Source organism: Geotrypetes seraphini, chromosome 13 (assembly GCF_902459505.1).
Source record: "Geotrypetes seraphini chromosome 13, aGeoSer1.1, whole genome shotgun sequence".
NCBI lineage: Eukaryota > Metazoa > Chordata > Amphibia > Gymnophiona > Dermophiidae > Geotrypetes > Geotrypetes seraphini.
In genome coordinates, this window is record NC_047096.1 from 3,823,908 (window position 1) to 3,840,604 (window position 16,697).

Genomic DNA, 16,697 nt, shown 5'->3' on the forward strand with positions numbered 1-16,697 from the left:
AGGCAGAGAAGAAATCAATTCTGGTCAATATGACCCTGAGAATCCTGGTTGCCCAGTGGCAATGATTTCCCCAATAATTATGCACCATGAAAGCAGTGCATGCAAATAGATGTCATGCATCCCGGGCTCACAACCTCCCCTATCCTCTTTTTTAGGCTTAGCCATTCTTCATCACCCTAAATGTTCTCGTACTTTCTTCAAAGATTGTAGTTCACCCCTCTTCCCTTTTGTATCGCTAATTACTTAGGTACATACATTGTATGTTTATTTGTAGAAATTGTTTTATTTTGTCTCCTAATTTTAAATTGTCATACGCGTTGATATTGCGTGTACAACAAACTTTTAATAAGCTTGAAACTTGTCCCACAAAGTCCCTCTCCCCAGCTATTAATCAGTCTCCTAACAGATCATGTGGTGCAGCGTGAAAATTCCACCTCCCGCTGCCTGCGGTAATTCTCGCTCTCTTTGCTTGCAGCTGCCCTGGACTTCCCGAAGTTCATCCCAAACATTGACATTGTGGCCGACTGTAATACCGCAAAGGTGAGAAACGCCTTCCTATAGACTGACAGATTCTGCACGAGAATGGGCTACTGGGCTTGATGGACCATTGGTCTGACCCACTCAGGCTATTCTTAGGCTCTTATGAGAGCCGACACAGATGTGGGCAGCAAGTTCGTGATACTGCTCGTGCCGGGAAAATTAAGGAAGAGGAAGGGAAGGGGCGCACACTTTACTCATGTTCCCCCCTCTCCTAAAGTCACTTCCCATCCGTTTCCAAACACAATTCAAGCTCCTCTTACTGACCTACTAATGCACTACCTCAGCCGCCCCTCACTATCTTCACTTATTTCCCCCTATGTCCCCCCCCCCCCGGTGAGCTCCACTCAGCTGGTAAGTCCCTCCTAGCTGTGCCCTTCTCTTCCTCTGCCAACTCCAGACTCCATCTCTTATGCCTTGCTGCGCCATATGCTTGGAACAAGCTGCCCAAATCCCTATGGCGGACTCCATCTCTGGCAGTGTTCCAAGACCCAGTTAAAAACCCACCTCTTTGAGAGTGTTTTCGACTCCCAACTCCTCTCCCCTTGGGTTCTGCATCCACAACCCTATATGTCATGTCTGTCTGTCCGAGTTAGATTGTAAGCTCTTCCGAGCAGAGACCATCTATAAATGTCAGCCCACTTCTTTGAGAGTGCTTTCCACTTCTAACTCCTCTCCCCTTGGGTTCTGCATCCACAACCCTATATGTCATGTCTGTTGTCTGTCCGAGTTAGATTGTAAGCTCTTCTGAGAAGGGACCGTCTATAAATGTCAGCCCACCTCTTTGAGAGTGCTTTCGACTCCTAACTCCTCTCACCTTGGGTCCTGCATCCACAACCCTATATGTCATGTCTGTCTGTCCGAGTTTAGATTGTAAGCTCTTCTGAGCAGGGACTGTCTATAAATGTCAAAATGTACAGCACTGCAAACGCCTTTCAGTGCTACATAAGAGATAAGTAGCAGTAGTAGTAATCCCTGGTGTACATCTAATTAAATGTGCATGCGTGTGTGATAATGCAGGCCAGTGTGTGCAAATCCCCACCCTCTCTGAGGTCCTTTACTGGATTTGGGTTTCGATGTTCACTCCTGATGGTACTTCTGTCTTCTAGAATGTTCTCAGTGCCGTTTATCAGATCTTACGGATTTCGCGGTCACTCCTGCAGGGTCAAGAGCTGCTCCTGAAAGGCACCTACTGGCAGATGTAAGTACTCGGAGGTATCCCTTATCCCATGTGCCTTCCTTTTGTAGACGGGATTTAAAAATTGTATCCCAAGGAACTTCTTGTAACTATTTTGGGTCCTTTCATGTCATCAGGCACCTTTTCTAATGCTACCTTCATAAAAAGAATGCTTGACCATAAGAATAGCCTTACTGGGTCAGACCAACGGCCCATCAAGGCCTGTAGCCTGTTCTCACGGTGGCCAGTCCAGGTCCCTGGTATCTGGCCAAAATCCAAGGAATAGCAAGATTCTAAATAGAATCCCCCAAAGAGTAAGAAGATTCCGGAACCCCCCAGAGTAAGAAGATTCCGGAACCCCCCAGAGTAAGAAGATTCCGGAACCCCCCAGAGTAACAAGATTCCATGCTACCGATCCAGGGCAAGCGGTGGCTTCCCCCATGTCCCGCTCAATAACAGGCTATGGAGCATCTAACTCGCTGCCAGTTGCTGGTGGTTAAGTTAAGCTGATTACGGCTAGACTTGTGGCCAAAAACCATCCAGAATCTAAGTGGCTGAAGCTTAGTCACCTTGAATTAAGACCCTTAGCCTTTGGCAGTGCTCATCAATCTCCATGATCATGGCCAATATAAATTGTGTGACACCCACCCACCCACCTATGAAGGGGCTACCAGGTCGCGACTCCAAACGCAAGTTTTGTGACCACATTTGAGGTCCCGGCCTACAGTTTGGGAAGCTGTGTGAGCCCCCTAACCTTAGCCATCTACAACGGAACTTGAACTCACCCCCCCCCTCCTCTTCTGCCCCCAGATTCTGCCACCACTGTCTCCCCTCCTGCAGTAACACCGTTTCCTGTATGCTGTAGAAAGAGAACGGATGGAAGCCAAATCTCTCCATCTGTTCATCCCGCCTCATAAGGGACCATAGTTGCCTCTCCCTTGATACCCACTTTTCCACCTTCTTTCTGCCCACTCATCCACCTCGCTCATTCAGGATTTTCCACCTCATCCATCCGCTCCTGAGGATTCCTCACTCCGTCTTCCTCCTCTGATTCTGTTCTCTGTTTCACCATGGATGGCTTTTCCCCACTTTCCTCTCGCTACATGATGTTGCTGTTGTGTGTGTGTGTGGGGGGGGAATGGGGGTTAGTGTAAGGGCATCCCATATCAGTGGGCTGAAATTCATAAGCGTTGGTACTGGGGAGCTCACAGGGCCCTTGGCCTCCCCAAAAACTGGCAGTCGGAAGGGTCAGTTATGGCTGTGGCCACTGTAATTTTAAATCTTCGGGCAGCCACCGGGCAGCGTTGCTGCAGAATGACGACTTCCGGAGCAGGTCTGGTCATTGACGCTGCGTGACGGCTGCCAGAAGATGTAAAATTACAGCAACCAAGGAAGGTAGGTGGGGGAGTCGAGAGTCGGAGAGAGAGGTTGAGCCATAGGATCCTGTTGGGGCTAGGGCAGAGCCTTTGGGCCCCCAAATCACACCACTGCCTGGAGGTACAACCCCCCTCCCCCCCACCACACACCCCATGTCCTTTTGTTCCCTTATGAGCTCATATTGTCACTGAAAATAGTCTGTGGTGTCACTGCACAGCCTTCCAAGGTGGGGCTTTTCTATAATTGGCTGAGAGCCTATTTTATGACATCATCCGGGTGCCAAATTCTGTTCTAGAACACTAATGTAACAGCATTGGCACACCTTATGTTTACATTAGTGAAGCTGCACCAGCCGTAGCCCTGAAGTAACTACGAACTTGTAAATGCAGCAGGGACAAGTGGTGTAAGGGTAGGAGGGGCCCAGAGCAATGCCGCCGCCCCCACACACACACTCACGCTGTCCCTCTAACTCTTCGCCAGCACAAATGGCTTCTCCAGCATGATCCATGTGCCAGCGTTGGATTTCCCTCTGATATCACTTCCTGGCTCCATGACCTGGAAGTGATTCAGAGGGGACCCAGGCTGGCACCAGCAACGGGCAGGAGAAGTTGTTCACACTAGCAAAGATCTACAGGGGTACGGGGCGGGGGGCGGGGGGAGGGAGGTGAAAAAATGCCGGCACCCCCACTGACGTGATGCCCATGGCGATCCGCACCCCCTCCTCTACTGCACTACTGACTGGGAGCCCCATCCACCCATGTGTTCAATCCCTTTTTTATGTACTATATCACTAGGGCACCCTTATGGAATAGCTGCTTTGAGTGTACACTTTGTGTGAGTGCACACTTACTCGTTAAAAAAGAGGGCATGCAAATGAGGTTCCCAGCTACTTATAGTGCAAGAAGCAAATAGAGAATGAAATATCGCACGTCCAGAATATGTGTGCAAAGACCAGGTTCCCACCTGCAGCAAATGAAGCTTCCTCCTGTCACAGTTCACCTTCTGCGACCAGGATGTGTAGTGGTTGCTGGAAAATTCTCGGTCTGTGCTTTTTTAGAATTCTGTTCTTGGTTCCGAGCTCTGCTGAGACACGTGTAAGCTCTTCCACCTATTTTCCCCTGTCTTCAGTGAATTCTTGAAGGCCGAGTGTGAGAGAGTCTTGGAGAGAAGTCAGGAGGCCTGTCTGTCTCTGGCCAGCGTGCAGACGACCACGGAGAAAGTTTTTACGCTGTAAGTGGTCTCTTAGAACTAGCTGGTAACACTCTTCAGGCCACACTGTTAACCCCTTCCTGTTTCTTCTGCAGAGATTGTCCAGAGAACTCTGTCACATGAGGTTCTGGGCACTAGATAAAAAAATCAAACTGACTGCTGACAGTCCCACATATAAGAAACACAAAATCATACGTAAATAAACAAGAATAATATCGTGGCGAAAACCAGACCTTAATTCACTGTTTCTTTTGACTTGCATCCAAATGTGTTGGAGATTTGTGGAAAAACTGATTACGTAGAGCTAAATTCAATCATTCGTAACCAGTACTCCAGTGACGTGGCTTTTGTGTGTGCTCAGGTGTCGAACCATCTGTGACGGAAACATTGTGATTCCAGAACTGACAGATAATTCGGACTTGAAAAAGAAGCTGCAGGCGGTGAGTGGCACTAAAAGGGTGGGGGCCGATTTTCTTGTCCTTATTCTGAGAAGAGCAAGTCCTGCCCCCTCCGGAGTCCATGCAAAGGGCTCAGGTGTTCTCAGCTTAGAGTAGGGGTGTCAAAGTCCCTCTTCGAGGGCCGCAATCCAGTCGGGTTTTCAGGATTTCCCCAATGAATATGCATGAGATCTATTTGCATGCATTGCTTTCAATGCATATTCATTGGGGAAATCCTGAAAAGCCGACTGGATTGCGGCCCTCGAGGAGGGACTTTGACACCCCTGGCTTAGAGGGAGATGCTTTAAATCAGGGGTGTCAAAGTCCCTCCTTGAGGGTCGCAATCCAGTCGGCTTTTCAGGATTTCCCCAATGAATATGCATGAGATCTATTTGCATGCATTGCTTTCAATGCATATTCATTGGGGAAATCCTGAAAAGCTGACTGGATTGCGACCCTCAAGGAGGGACTTTGACACCCCTGATTTAAATGAATGAACTGATGGACTATTTTTTTTTAATACTTATATATTGCCAACGCAGAACCAGAAATTTTTACCTTCCTGAGCAAGGGAGATGCAGGCACAAAACTTACCACAAAAGGAATTTTGGAAGTTCAAGAGGCTTGTTATGAGATCAAGTTTTCAAACTTCCACATTTTAGTCCAGCTGACAGACCCTCTTCTTACATGCGGACCTTAGTAACATAGAATATTCTAGAAGCCCCTGATATGATCTTCACTTCTTCAGGTGTTTGTATGACGCTTTCAAGACATATTTTTTAAGGACCTCCTCCCCATCAGACTAGCTTTCCATGTACCAAATCAATTGATTTGGACGTTTGGGATGGCATCTGTGGGTGGGGGATAATTGATGTCATGAAACAGATGGCATTTATGGTAAAGTGCAAAAGAGCGCAAGGCATATCTGGCTTTGCATCTTGGGAAGCCCCTGCCACGCTCATTTGCATGTCGGTATCTACAGGGACTTTGGAGGGGTGTTGAGGAGCTTCCCCCGTTCTGCCTCCCCTTTGCTGGCTCCACTGTACAGAATTCCTTCCTGCCTCCTGAGCTGTGCTTAATGCCAGCCTGTCTCCTTTGGCTCTAGGTCAGCGGGATGCTGTCCAACTGTTCCCAGAATGCCGTTGAGAAGCAGGATGAGTTGAGCAGCCTCCGAGCTAACTGGCTGCAGCTTTGGGAGCAGGTGCACAAGGACAGAAGGTTGGTGAACTTAATCTGTCTTCCGTAGAATAGCTCCCATTAATGATCGATGCCCATTGGCTTCCAATCAGTCATCGCATCTCCTTTAAGGTCATGCTGCTTATATTTAAAACTTTAACTTTTAATGAACCCCAATTTATAGCCAGAATGTTAACACCCCATAACACTTCACGTTCACTTCGGTCATCACACCAAATTCTCTTATCTGTCCCTTCCTTGAAAATAGTAGGCACGAGAAGATCAGACATGTTCTCCGTAATGGGCCCCCAATGGTGGAACTCTTTGCCACAATACATTAAAAACGAAAAGGATCTTACATTTTTTAAAAAATCCTTAAAATCTTATCTTTTTAAAGATGCTTTTAACATTTAAATTTATCACAAATTTAAATGTCTTCAAGTTTCTACCTCTCCCATTCCCTCTTGTTTTTTACTTCTTTATCTATTTCTTCCCTCCCTATTCATGTTCGTATAATATTAAAGAATTTTTGTTATTTGATTTGTCTTTATGTAATTTACCCTTTTTTAAAATAATTTTGTTTATCGCTTAGTAAATCTGAGAGAAGTGCTGGGATGTAACACAACTATAGAAAACTAACCAGGTAATAAGTATAGTATAGAAAGCCAAGCAGGTCGTGCATGTGCAGGGCCGGAGGGTTAGGACTTCGATGGGAAATTAGGACTTAAATGAGAAACCAGGGTGGCAAGGGGGCCCCTTCTGGTGATTCAGACAGGTCGTGACCTGTTGGGCCGCCGCGGGAGTGGACTGCCGGGCAGGATGGACCTATGGTCTGACCCGGCGGAGGCACTGCTTATGTTCTTATGTTCTTATCAAATGCCAATAAAAACTTGAAACTTGAAACTCCCGACCACATACCTTTTGCTAAAGAATCCAGGCACAGGGTTTGAACTATGAGCTGCGACTGGTCCCTGCTATGCGTTTTGGCTAAAATCAATAATTTGTGTAATTCTGGACTTGGATAGAGGCTAGTGGGGGTGCAGGGGGTGCAGTCCACAAGGGTGCTGTCTTGGTGGGGGTGCTGGCATCCATCCTCCTCTCTTCCCCCCTGCTCCTTCTCACTTCACCTCTCCTCCCCCCGCTCCTTCCTTCCCACTTTACCTCTCCCCCCCCCGCTCTCCCTGCTCCTTCCCACTTCACCTCTCCTCCCCCCGCTCCTTCCTTCCCACTTTACCTCTCCCCCCCGCTCTCCCTGCTCCTTCTCACTTCACCTCTCCTCCCCCTTCCCACTTCTCCTCCCTCATTCCCACTTCTTTCCTCTCCTCCCCCCTCCCTCGCTCCTTCCCACTTCGCCCCCCTCACTGCGCACATGCCTTCACTTCTCCCCCCCCAGCTGTACTTCTAGCTCTTTGCTGGCATGAGTAGCTACAGCTTTCCCTCTGATGTCACTTCTGGGTCCCGCACCTAGGAAATGATGTCAGAGGGAGAGCCGATGCCAAGACAGGCAGCAAGTTGGTGATGCTACTTGTGCAGGGAAAATTAAAGCGGTACAGGGGAAAGGAAGGGGGTGCGGGGGAGGGGCGTACCGCCTCAGGCGCCTCTCACCCTTGTTGCTCCAAAGGTAGTGCCCCGCCACCATGCCTCCCCCCTCCTGGAACACAGTTGTTACAAGTATGACCATGATTAGAGTAAAGGAATAAACATCCTGAGGATGGTCATTATTCAGATAAATCGGGGCTTTGCAGTCAAGTCCTTGGGACACCCTAGCCCAGGGGTGTCAAATGTCGGTCCTCGAAGGCCGCAATCCAGTCGGGTTTTCAGGATTTCCCCAATGACTATGCATTGAAAGCAGTGCATGCAAATAGATCTCATGCATAGTCATTGGGGAAATCCTGAAAACCCGATTGGATTGCGACCTTCGAGGACCGACATTTGACACCCCTGCCCTAGCCTGTCAGGTTTTCAGGGTATCCACAGTGAATATGCATGAGATAGAGGTAGTGCATGCAAAGTCACCTCATGCATATTCATGCCTTGAAGGCTGGGTTGAGGTGACAAACTCCCAAGCATTTACCAGAGCAGCCCTGAAGTCAAGAAGTTGGGGGGAGGGAAGAGAGGCAAATAGGTGGACTTGGGCTAATTAAAGATGCAGCAGGACACTTTTCCTCCATCTGAGTCTGTCCTTCCTTCTGTCTGACAGCATCCAGCGGATCGAGTACTGTCTGGAAAAGATGCACTTTGTCTACAAGCAGTTCAGGAAGAGCCGGCTGCAGCCCAGTGAGTACTTGAGATCAGAGGCTCCATGTCAGGTTGAGCCAGTCCTGATTTTGTAGGAATGAGACCTCCACAGACAGTAAATCCAGAACTCACACAAACTACTGAGGCCACGGAATCACCTGGCTCATCTCGCAATGCACCCGAAGTCTCCCTCCTGTTTCAGACTGTATTTGTGATTCACTCATTCTGAGCACTTTTCTTGATGAAGCTGGACTTCTGTTCAGTGTTCAGTAGATAGGCAGGTAACCAGCTGCCCCCGTCTCTTTCCCTGTGCCCAGGCCTCTGATCTGGACTCTTGGTTCTCGTCTGTACCACTCGTCTGTCGGTGGGTGTTTTAGGTTGGGCACCTGTGTCTCTTTCTCTGGCTGTGATACTGGTTAAGGGAGGGTCAAGTAGTTCAGATATCTGGGCTCCAAATCCTGGAATGAGCTTCCCGTCTGTATTAGAAATCGGACCACAGTTGTGGCTTTGAAGACCCACCTTTTCTCTGAATCCTTCCCCCTTTCCTCTTTCTCCTCTCATACAGTCTTCATTTTAACTTTGTGAGCCACCTTGAGGCCTATGTCCACCTTACACAGTATATCAAGTAGAATATAACTAAGCCTGTTACTGGAACTTCACTGGGAACTGAGACCTGCTCTAACAAGTCTCTCTCTTTCTGGTAGGATTGCCATACAATGACGAGCAGATTCATAAACTGGATAAGTAAGTGGACCGCAAGGATTATCCTGGCAGCGTAAGCTATTGGTACTTTTTTCACACTTGAGTTCCAGCTGATTCTTTCAAGCAGCATCGACTGCACCATCAGGTTTCATCTGCTTATGTTATTCACAAGTTTTCCTTTTCTTCCTGGAATAAAAGATACATATATTTCCTTAGTCCTAACTTCTGATTTTGTAGAAAGCTCCTTCACTGGGCAGATACTTCAGCCGTCTGTGCTGTAATCATGCTTTAGGCGTTTCAGGGTGACTCCTGCTTGGGGCTCTGATGGGGATCTGCCCTTCAGTCGTCTGTGTTTTAGGCGTTTCAGGGTGACTCCTGCTTGGGGCTCTGATGGGGATCTGCCCTTCAGCCGTCTGTGCTGTATTCATGCTTTAGGCGTTTCAGGGTGACTCCTGCTTGGGGCTCTGATGGGGATCTGCCCTTCAGCCGTCTGTGCTGTATTCATGCTTTAGGCGTTTCAGGGTGACTCCTGCTTGGGGCTCTGATGGGGATCTGCCCTTCAGCCGTCTGTGCTGTATTCATGCTTTAGGCGTTTCAGGGTGACTCCTGCTTGGGGCTCTGATGGGGATCTGGCCTTCAGTCATCTGTGCTGTAATCATGCTTTAGGCATTTCAGGGTGACTCCTGCTTGGGGCTCTGATGGGGATCTGCCCTTCAGCCGTCTGTGCTGTATTCATGCTTTAGGCGTTTCAAGGTGACTCCTGCTTGGGGCTCTGATGGGGATCTGCCCTTCAGCTGTCTGTGCTGTATTCATGCTTTAGGCATTTCAGGGTGACTCCTGCTTGGGGCTCTGATGGGGATCTGCCCTTCAGCCGTCTGTGCTGTATTCATGCTTTAGGCGTTTCAGGGTGACTCCTGCTTGGGGCTCTGATGGGGATCTGCCCTTCAGCCGTCTGTGCTGTATTCATGCTTTAGGCGTTTCAGGGTGACTCCTGCTTGGGGCTCTGATGGGGATCTGCCCTTCAGCCGTCTGTGCTGTATTCATGCTTTAGGCGTTTCAGGGTGACTCCTGCTTCGGGCTCTGATGGGGATCTGCCCTTCAGTCGTCTGTGCTGTAATCATGCTTTAGGCGTTTCAGGGTGACTCCTGCTTGGGGCTCTGATGGGGATCTGCCCTTCAGCCGTCTGTGCTGTATTCATGCTTTAGGCGTTTCAGGGTGACTCCTGCTTGGGGCTCTGATGGGGATCTGCCCTTCAGCCGTCTGTGCTGTATTCATGCTTTAGGTTTATCAGAGTAATATTTGCTTAGGGTTCTGATCAGTATAATAGTTCTCCCATACTTGCTGTAATTCATTAGGGGTGTGAGTTGGTTTGAAAAACCTCAAAGTGTAGCATTTCCTCAGGAACTACAAGATTCAGTCCATGGCAGCAGTGGTGTAGTGAACCTACTGGGTCAGAGCAATGGTCCATCAAGCCCAGTAGCCTGTTATCACGGTGGCCAATCCAGGTTCTTAGTGCCTGGTTAAAACCCAAGGAAGTAGCAACCTTCCAAACTACCCATCCAGGGCAGGGGTGGTTAGTGGTGACTGGGCAGACTTGTACGGTCTGTGTCTGGGTATGTCCGTTTGGTGGAGGATGGGCTGGGGAGGGCTTCAATGGCTGGGAGGGTGTAGATGGGCTGGAGTAAGTCTTAACAGAGATTTCGGCAGTTGGAACCCAAGCACAGTACCGGGTAAAGCTTTGGATTCTCGCCCAGAAATAGCTAAGAAGAAAAAAAAAATAAAAAAAAAATTTAAATTGAATCAGGTTGGGCAGACTGGATGGACCATCCGGGTCTTTATCTGCCGTCATCTACTATGTTACTATGTTATGTTATATTCAACAGCAAAGTCAATGTTTAACCAGGAACAAATGATTTAACTGGGCGAGAGGCCCAGTTAAATCACTTTGAAAACTGTCCGGCCTTTGCCTGCGACTGCTTTCAGCTGCCAGATGCAGGGTCCGTCTTTCCGTTGGTCTGCAGTGGACATCATTTTTTGATACATAAAAGAAGAAGGGAACGGAATTGTGATTTAACTCAAGGTGAGGTGCATTTGGGCGTTTCCTTGTCTCAGGGAGCTTACAGTCTAATGCTGTACCTACGACAGTGGAGGGTTAAGTAGGAACGTGAACAGGGCTTCTCTTCTTCTCCATTAGCCATTAACACTAGGAAAAGTTGAACAGGAAGTGGTAAGTATTCCCTGTAACTTAGATGGGTTTTCTGGTGTCTGGTTTTCCAGCTATGCGGAATGCTAGACCGCAGCCTGAGTCTTGGAAGATACCACATCACTGGCACTTCTGTCTCTGCATTTCCGTTTGCTTCCCATTAATGACTGACTTGTTGTTTTGTTCTCATTCCAGAGTAACTTTGGGAACTTTGGCCCAAAAGGTTATGTCCATATTCCAGGAGGAAGGTGTTCAGAGGTACCAGACAGCTCTAGCAGCACACGGCATCAAAATGAGGTAAAAAGACTGGGTTCCGGCTCGGCCCCCATGTCCTGGTTTTACCCCCGAGGCTGTTTTTCTTAGAGAACCGGGAACTGAATTCCACAAATTCATGGAACTAAAACCAGAAATGGCTGCTAAACCTGTTCTTATGTTATGCTAGATGGAAAATCTTAGCCACTCTGTAATAAGACCAAGGGATCTAACTTCAAACAAATACAAATTATTTGTTGAAGTCTCTGCAAAATTCCCCCTCACCCTACCCCCGATCCTTCATTCCTAATGTCTACCTTTTTCACGTGGCCCTGTATTCAGGTTGTGCACAGCGCTTACCGAAGAAGACCAACTTGGCCGCTTTGACTTCTTGATGTCTGAAGAATGTCAGACAGCAAAGCTGATTCTATAAACGGCGCCTTTCTGTTAGCGCCCGACTTAATTATTTACCGCCTAACTTAATTATTTATCCCCCCTTTTTACAAAACCGTGCAAGAGATTTTTTGCTCCAACACTCAGAGGAACTCTATGACCATCGGAGTAGCGCCGAGCATTCAGCGTGCCAGCTGGCGTTAAAAACCTCTTATGCGGTTTTATAAAGAGGGGGAGGGGTTAAAAATCTTAATCGTTGCCAATAATGAGCTCATAACTGGCACATATTAAAATTAATTGGGTGGTAAGTGCCTATCTTGATAGATGCCTACCACTTTTGGGTAGACGCCTACCAGAAAGTGGGCATGGTTAGAGGTGGATCGTGGGCATGTTTTGCATGTAGGCACTGGTATTTAGACCAAAGAAACCCTGGCATTAATAGGGGACACTCATTGGCGCAATGTTATAATGAGTGCCTAACTCATAATTGGCATGTTTCTCGGCGTCTGTCTCTTAGGTGCCTTTTATAGAATCAGGACCCAAGTGCATAGCAAAATTTTAAAAATCAATCAATCAAAGTTTCTAAGCTGACTTCTCTTTTCTCAGTGTTGTTTCTAGAAATGTGCTGCATTTGTTGTTGTTAATCTTCACCCTCACTGTCTGGATGAATTTGAGAGCAAACTCAAAACTTTCCTATTTAGGAACGCATTTCTGACATACTTAGCCTACTCGGTCAAAGCACAGTAATGAATAAGAAGCGTCATCCCAGCCCTCTTGTTTTCTCCTTGTCCTCTTACCTCCATGTCCTTTGCACCTTCCTAACCCCAGATCCTCCTATGTCAGTATGTTTATGTCTTGTCTATTAAACATAGTTTTATTAGGAATTGTTCCCCCTTTTTATCCGTAGGCTCTTTTACATTTTAGTATTGTAAACCATCTAGGTACACTTTGATAGATGGAATTTCAAGTACAGAATAAAACTTTCCCAGTCTCCCTTTGTGTCATTGTTTCTTTCTTTATAGAAGGTGTAATAAATTCCTTATTTATCTGCTTTATCGTAGGATGATATTGGAGATCAGTAAACATTTGAAGCGAATGAGCAGCTCCATCTCTGCCTGTCAGGTGGATCTGGAGGAATGTCGGGACTCTCTTGAAAATGTAAAGAGTTTCTTCTTCTTTTTTTTCTTTCACATTTTCACAGTAGGGATCTGAGCAGCGGCAGCAGTCCAGCATTTATGTGGTGACCGTCACTGTCGCTGTTCAGCAGATCCAAATTAAATGTATAACTTGGGATCTAGCTGGGGACCTGAGTTGGCTACTCTTGGAAACAGGATACTGGGCTTGATGGACCTTTGGTCTGTCCCATTATGGCAGCTCTTATGTTCTTATAGGACAATGAAGCCATTGTGACATCACTGCTGAGGTTGGCTCTTAAGGCATTGGTGGAATGAGGTATTATGACATCACAATCTCAGCTCTGGAATGTTGCTACTCTTTGGGTTTCTGTCTGGTACTTGGGACCTGGGTTGGCCACAGCTGGAATAGGATACTGGGCTTGATGAACCTTTGATCTGTCCCGGCAATTCTGAACTTGCTGCTTTCCGAATAAGTCTGTGGTTCTGCCTTCCCTCCATCCCTTCAGGCTGTTTATACAAATAGTAGATGGCTGAAAATCCACAGGTCAAAGACTTGTATGTTTACCACCTGCCAGCAAACGTTCAATTGAATATCGGGCCTTAAGGTTCAGTTTGGATGGCAGAGATGTTGCAGAGAGGATCGGTGGTAGGGCTGGGGTTTTGAACCCAGGCACAGGGTGACTGTGACTTTTCAGAGTGGCGAGGTTTTGCCCATCTTGTATTTTGGGAGGGAAGAAGAAGAGCCACCTCGCTAGTGGTGTAGGATGCACTGAATCATAAGTGTGGATTAACACGGGGCTTATACTGGGCTTTCATATATTTATTTGGCTTTATTAAGCACCTTTTGTGAAGAGATTCACCCAAGGCGGAGTACAAGTACAATTCAACATAAAACTTACAATTTTGTTAACAGCATAAAGACCAAATATGAACAAATACAATGAGTGAGAGAAACTCCAAATCAGCAAATTGAAACTTTATAATGAGATTACCATGAAACAGTTTCAAAGTACTGTATAACAGCACTGAAATTCAAGTAGATGTCAGTCTAATACTTATGCAACACCTAATAAGCACACATCGGAACATTCAAATAACATAGAAACATGACGGCAGATAAAGGTCAAATGGCCCGTCCAGTCTGCCCATCCACAGTAACCATTAACTCTTTTTCTTTCCGAGAGATCCCACGTGCCTATCCCAGACCCTTTTGAATTCAGACAGAGTCTCTGTCTCCACCACCTCTTCCAGGAGGCTGTTCCATGCATCTACCACCCTTTCCGTAAAAAAGTATTTCCTCAGATTACTCCGGAGCCAGATATGACGCTAATGCTTTTCTACAATTCAGCTTACCTATAGCCGAGGGGCCAGTAGGATAGATTTCTTTGTATGGTTTCTTGTTAGGATCCAGATTAATTATCAACCTTCTTGCACGCCTTCTGATTAAAAGGAAGTCATTTAAACCAATTAATGAGTTAGTGATGGAAGGAAGGAAGGATGTCTGTAGGAGGTGAATGGCTGCAAGTTGGCTAGATAAGAAGAAATCAGTGCATCTCTTGCAGACTCGTACAATTTAACTTGGCAGGTCCTGGACCAAGTCCCTCAGAGAATGCAGCAGATCCACTTGCCTCGGGCTCCAGTGTCTCCCCCAGAAGGCATCGGCCAGACTCTGGATGCGGTAGTGGGGTAAGCAAGGGATGCATGCTGATGATATCACCATCGTAATCCCTTTAACTTCAAGTTTATCTGCAGTCACTCAGTTTCTATCATCAGGGATTTTGTTGGTTGATAACTGGATGAAAGATTTTTAAATTAAAGTTGAATCCGGATAAGACGAAATTTTTTTTAATTTCCCCACATAATTGTGATGAAACGAGTATGACTTTAAGTTGAATGTACTATCAAAATATTAGGTGTTTATTTGGATAAGAATCAATCCTACAAGTTGATGCATTGGTGAAAAAATGTTTCTTTATGCTTTGCAAACTGAGTGATTAGATCGTATTTTGATGAGAAATCATTCAGATTACAAGTTCAGTCCTTTGTCCTGAGTACCCTGGACTATTGCAACATTGTCCACTTGGCTGTTAATCCAAAAAATCTGGTTCCACTTTGATTAATACAGTCTGTCTGATTTTTAAATTGAAGAACTTGGACCATATAACTCCCTATTATAGGCTCCCCATGGAAGCTAGAGTGCGGTTTAAATTTGCTTCTAAAATAATATCTGGGATGGCTCCAGCCGATTTAGGAGATCAATTTCTCTTCTCTCATCCTAGACGTTCTGCTGAAAGAGCTACACTTTTAGGCTTTCCATCGCCTAAAGGTCATCGCTGCAAAAGATATCTTAATCATTTGTCATTCCGAGCAGCCACCTGGAACGCCGACTTTCGTTGGTTATTCTTTGCATCCGCATCATATCAAAATTTTAGGAAATTCTTAAAGACCTACTTTTATTCAGGAAATTTTTGAAAGACTGAAGTTGTACTAAATTCTATGTTTGGCAATTTAAAAAAAAAATTCTGTTAAACCGCATAGATCTACAAATGTTCTGTTATGTATGTGCATTTCAGTGCACTTAGAAGGAGAATTTAACCCATTGCATGCTGCTGCTTCTTCTTCCCACAAGGTTACAGCATTACCAGCCCAAAAGTAGAGGTTTCTTTCTTCCATTCATCCTGCTTATGTGCTTTGGGTGCAGCACCCTTTAAATGCTGGCAGGAATGCTGAAGCCCCACCCTCCAATTCCTGAACCACTCCCATCCTCCTGATGCTGATTCTGGACTGTAGAGGTGAGCAGTAGAGAATGACACAGGGACAAATTTGTCCCTGTCCCTGGAGGAACTCAATTTCTCCGTCCCATCCCCGCGGGTTTTGTCGCTGTCTCTGCCCCCTTCCTGTAAGCTCTGCCTTAACTACACAAGCCTTGAACTCTTATGATTTGAAAGTGTTTGAGGCTTGTGCAGACGAGGACAGAGATTAGGCATTGGTGGAATGAGGCATTATGACATCACAATCTGAGCTCTAGAATGTTGCCACTTAGGATTTTAAAGTGTAAAGACGGAGCTTAGGCATTGGTGGAATGAGGCATTATGACATCACAATCTGAGCTCTAGAATGTTGCCACTTAGGATTTTAAAGTGTTTTGAGGCTTGTGCAGATGCGGACAGCGTTTGCAGGAATGGGGCAGGGACAGGACAGGAAAATGAGTTCCCATGAGGTCGGGGAAAAATTTGTCCCCGTGTCATTCTCTTGTCGGCAGCTTGTCTCCAGCTGCCACCAAGACTACTCGGTTCTGAGCATGTGTGAGAAGCGCCAGTAGTAGCTGGAGGAAAGCTGCCGATTTCTGCATTCAAGAATCTGTTGCTTGGAAACATGCTGGCAGGATTTCGGCATCTGTGCCTGCCAATATATGTTTAGCGTGTGTGCAGGGGGGTGGCAAAGGAGGAAGGAATATTTGACCCCTGCCCCCCAAATTGGAGGGTTGGCTATGCCCCTTCCCCTCACTGATCCAACCCACCCAGGCGTACACTTCCCCCCAATCTCTGGGGAGTAAGGTGCCACCTACATCTTGCTCAGGGTTCCATCTGCCCCATGCGTTTCATCTCGTCTCTCGCACTCGGTTCTTTGAATTTGAGTGTCTGCTTTGTGCCAAATGGTTCTGAAGATCATAAGGGCAAGAGCAAAACATATGAGGCCATATTTATGAAAGTTAGCAGATTTTAAAGATGAAAGAACAATGTAGAAAATGGTCTGTTTTCATTCCCCTGAATTTTAAGTGTTTTAGGAGAAGAAAGAATTCTCCAAATTGGATTCTGTGTAAACTGTCCTGGGAAAGGTTATCCAGCAGATGTTTTGCA

General features: G+C 46.6%; 1 protein-coding gene across 6 annotated transcripts in view; it reads left to right on the forward strand.

The window, feature by feature from the left end:
- The window catches only part of IKBKE (inhibitor of nuclear factor kappa B kinase subunit epsilon), a 33,703-nt gene that overhangs the window by 12,375 nt on the left and 4,631 nt on the right, over positions 1–16,697 (forward strand). For 4 of the 6 annotated variants that reach the window (XR_004536773.1, XM_033918084.1, XM_033918083.1 and 1 more), the window contains exons 10-19: positions 476–540; positions 1,647–1,738; positions 4,220–4,321; positions 4,662–4,740; positions 5,843–5,955; positions 8,114–8,190; positions 8,856–8,895; positions 11,252–11,353; positions 12,763–12,859; positions 14,423–14,523. Coding sequence is in view for 4 of the 6 variants with exons in the window: in XM_033918084.1 (XP_033773975.1) it covers positions 476–540; positions 1,647–1,738; positions 4,220–4,321; positions 4,662–4,740; positions 5,843–5,955; positions 8,114–8,190; positions 8,856–8,895; positions 11,252–11,353; positions 12,763–12,859; positions 14,423–14,523 (868 nt within the window). In the remaining 2 variants the exon portion in view is untranslated. The remainder of the gene's footprint in view (positions 1–475; positions 541–1,646; positions 1,739–4,219; positions 4,322–4,661; positions 4,741–5,842; positions 5,956–8,113; positions 8,191–8,855; positions 8,896–11,251; positions 11,354–12,762; positions 12,860–14,422; positions 14,524–16,697) is intronic. The other 2 variants (XR_004536774.1, XM_033918086.1) reach the window with 2 other exon arrangements.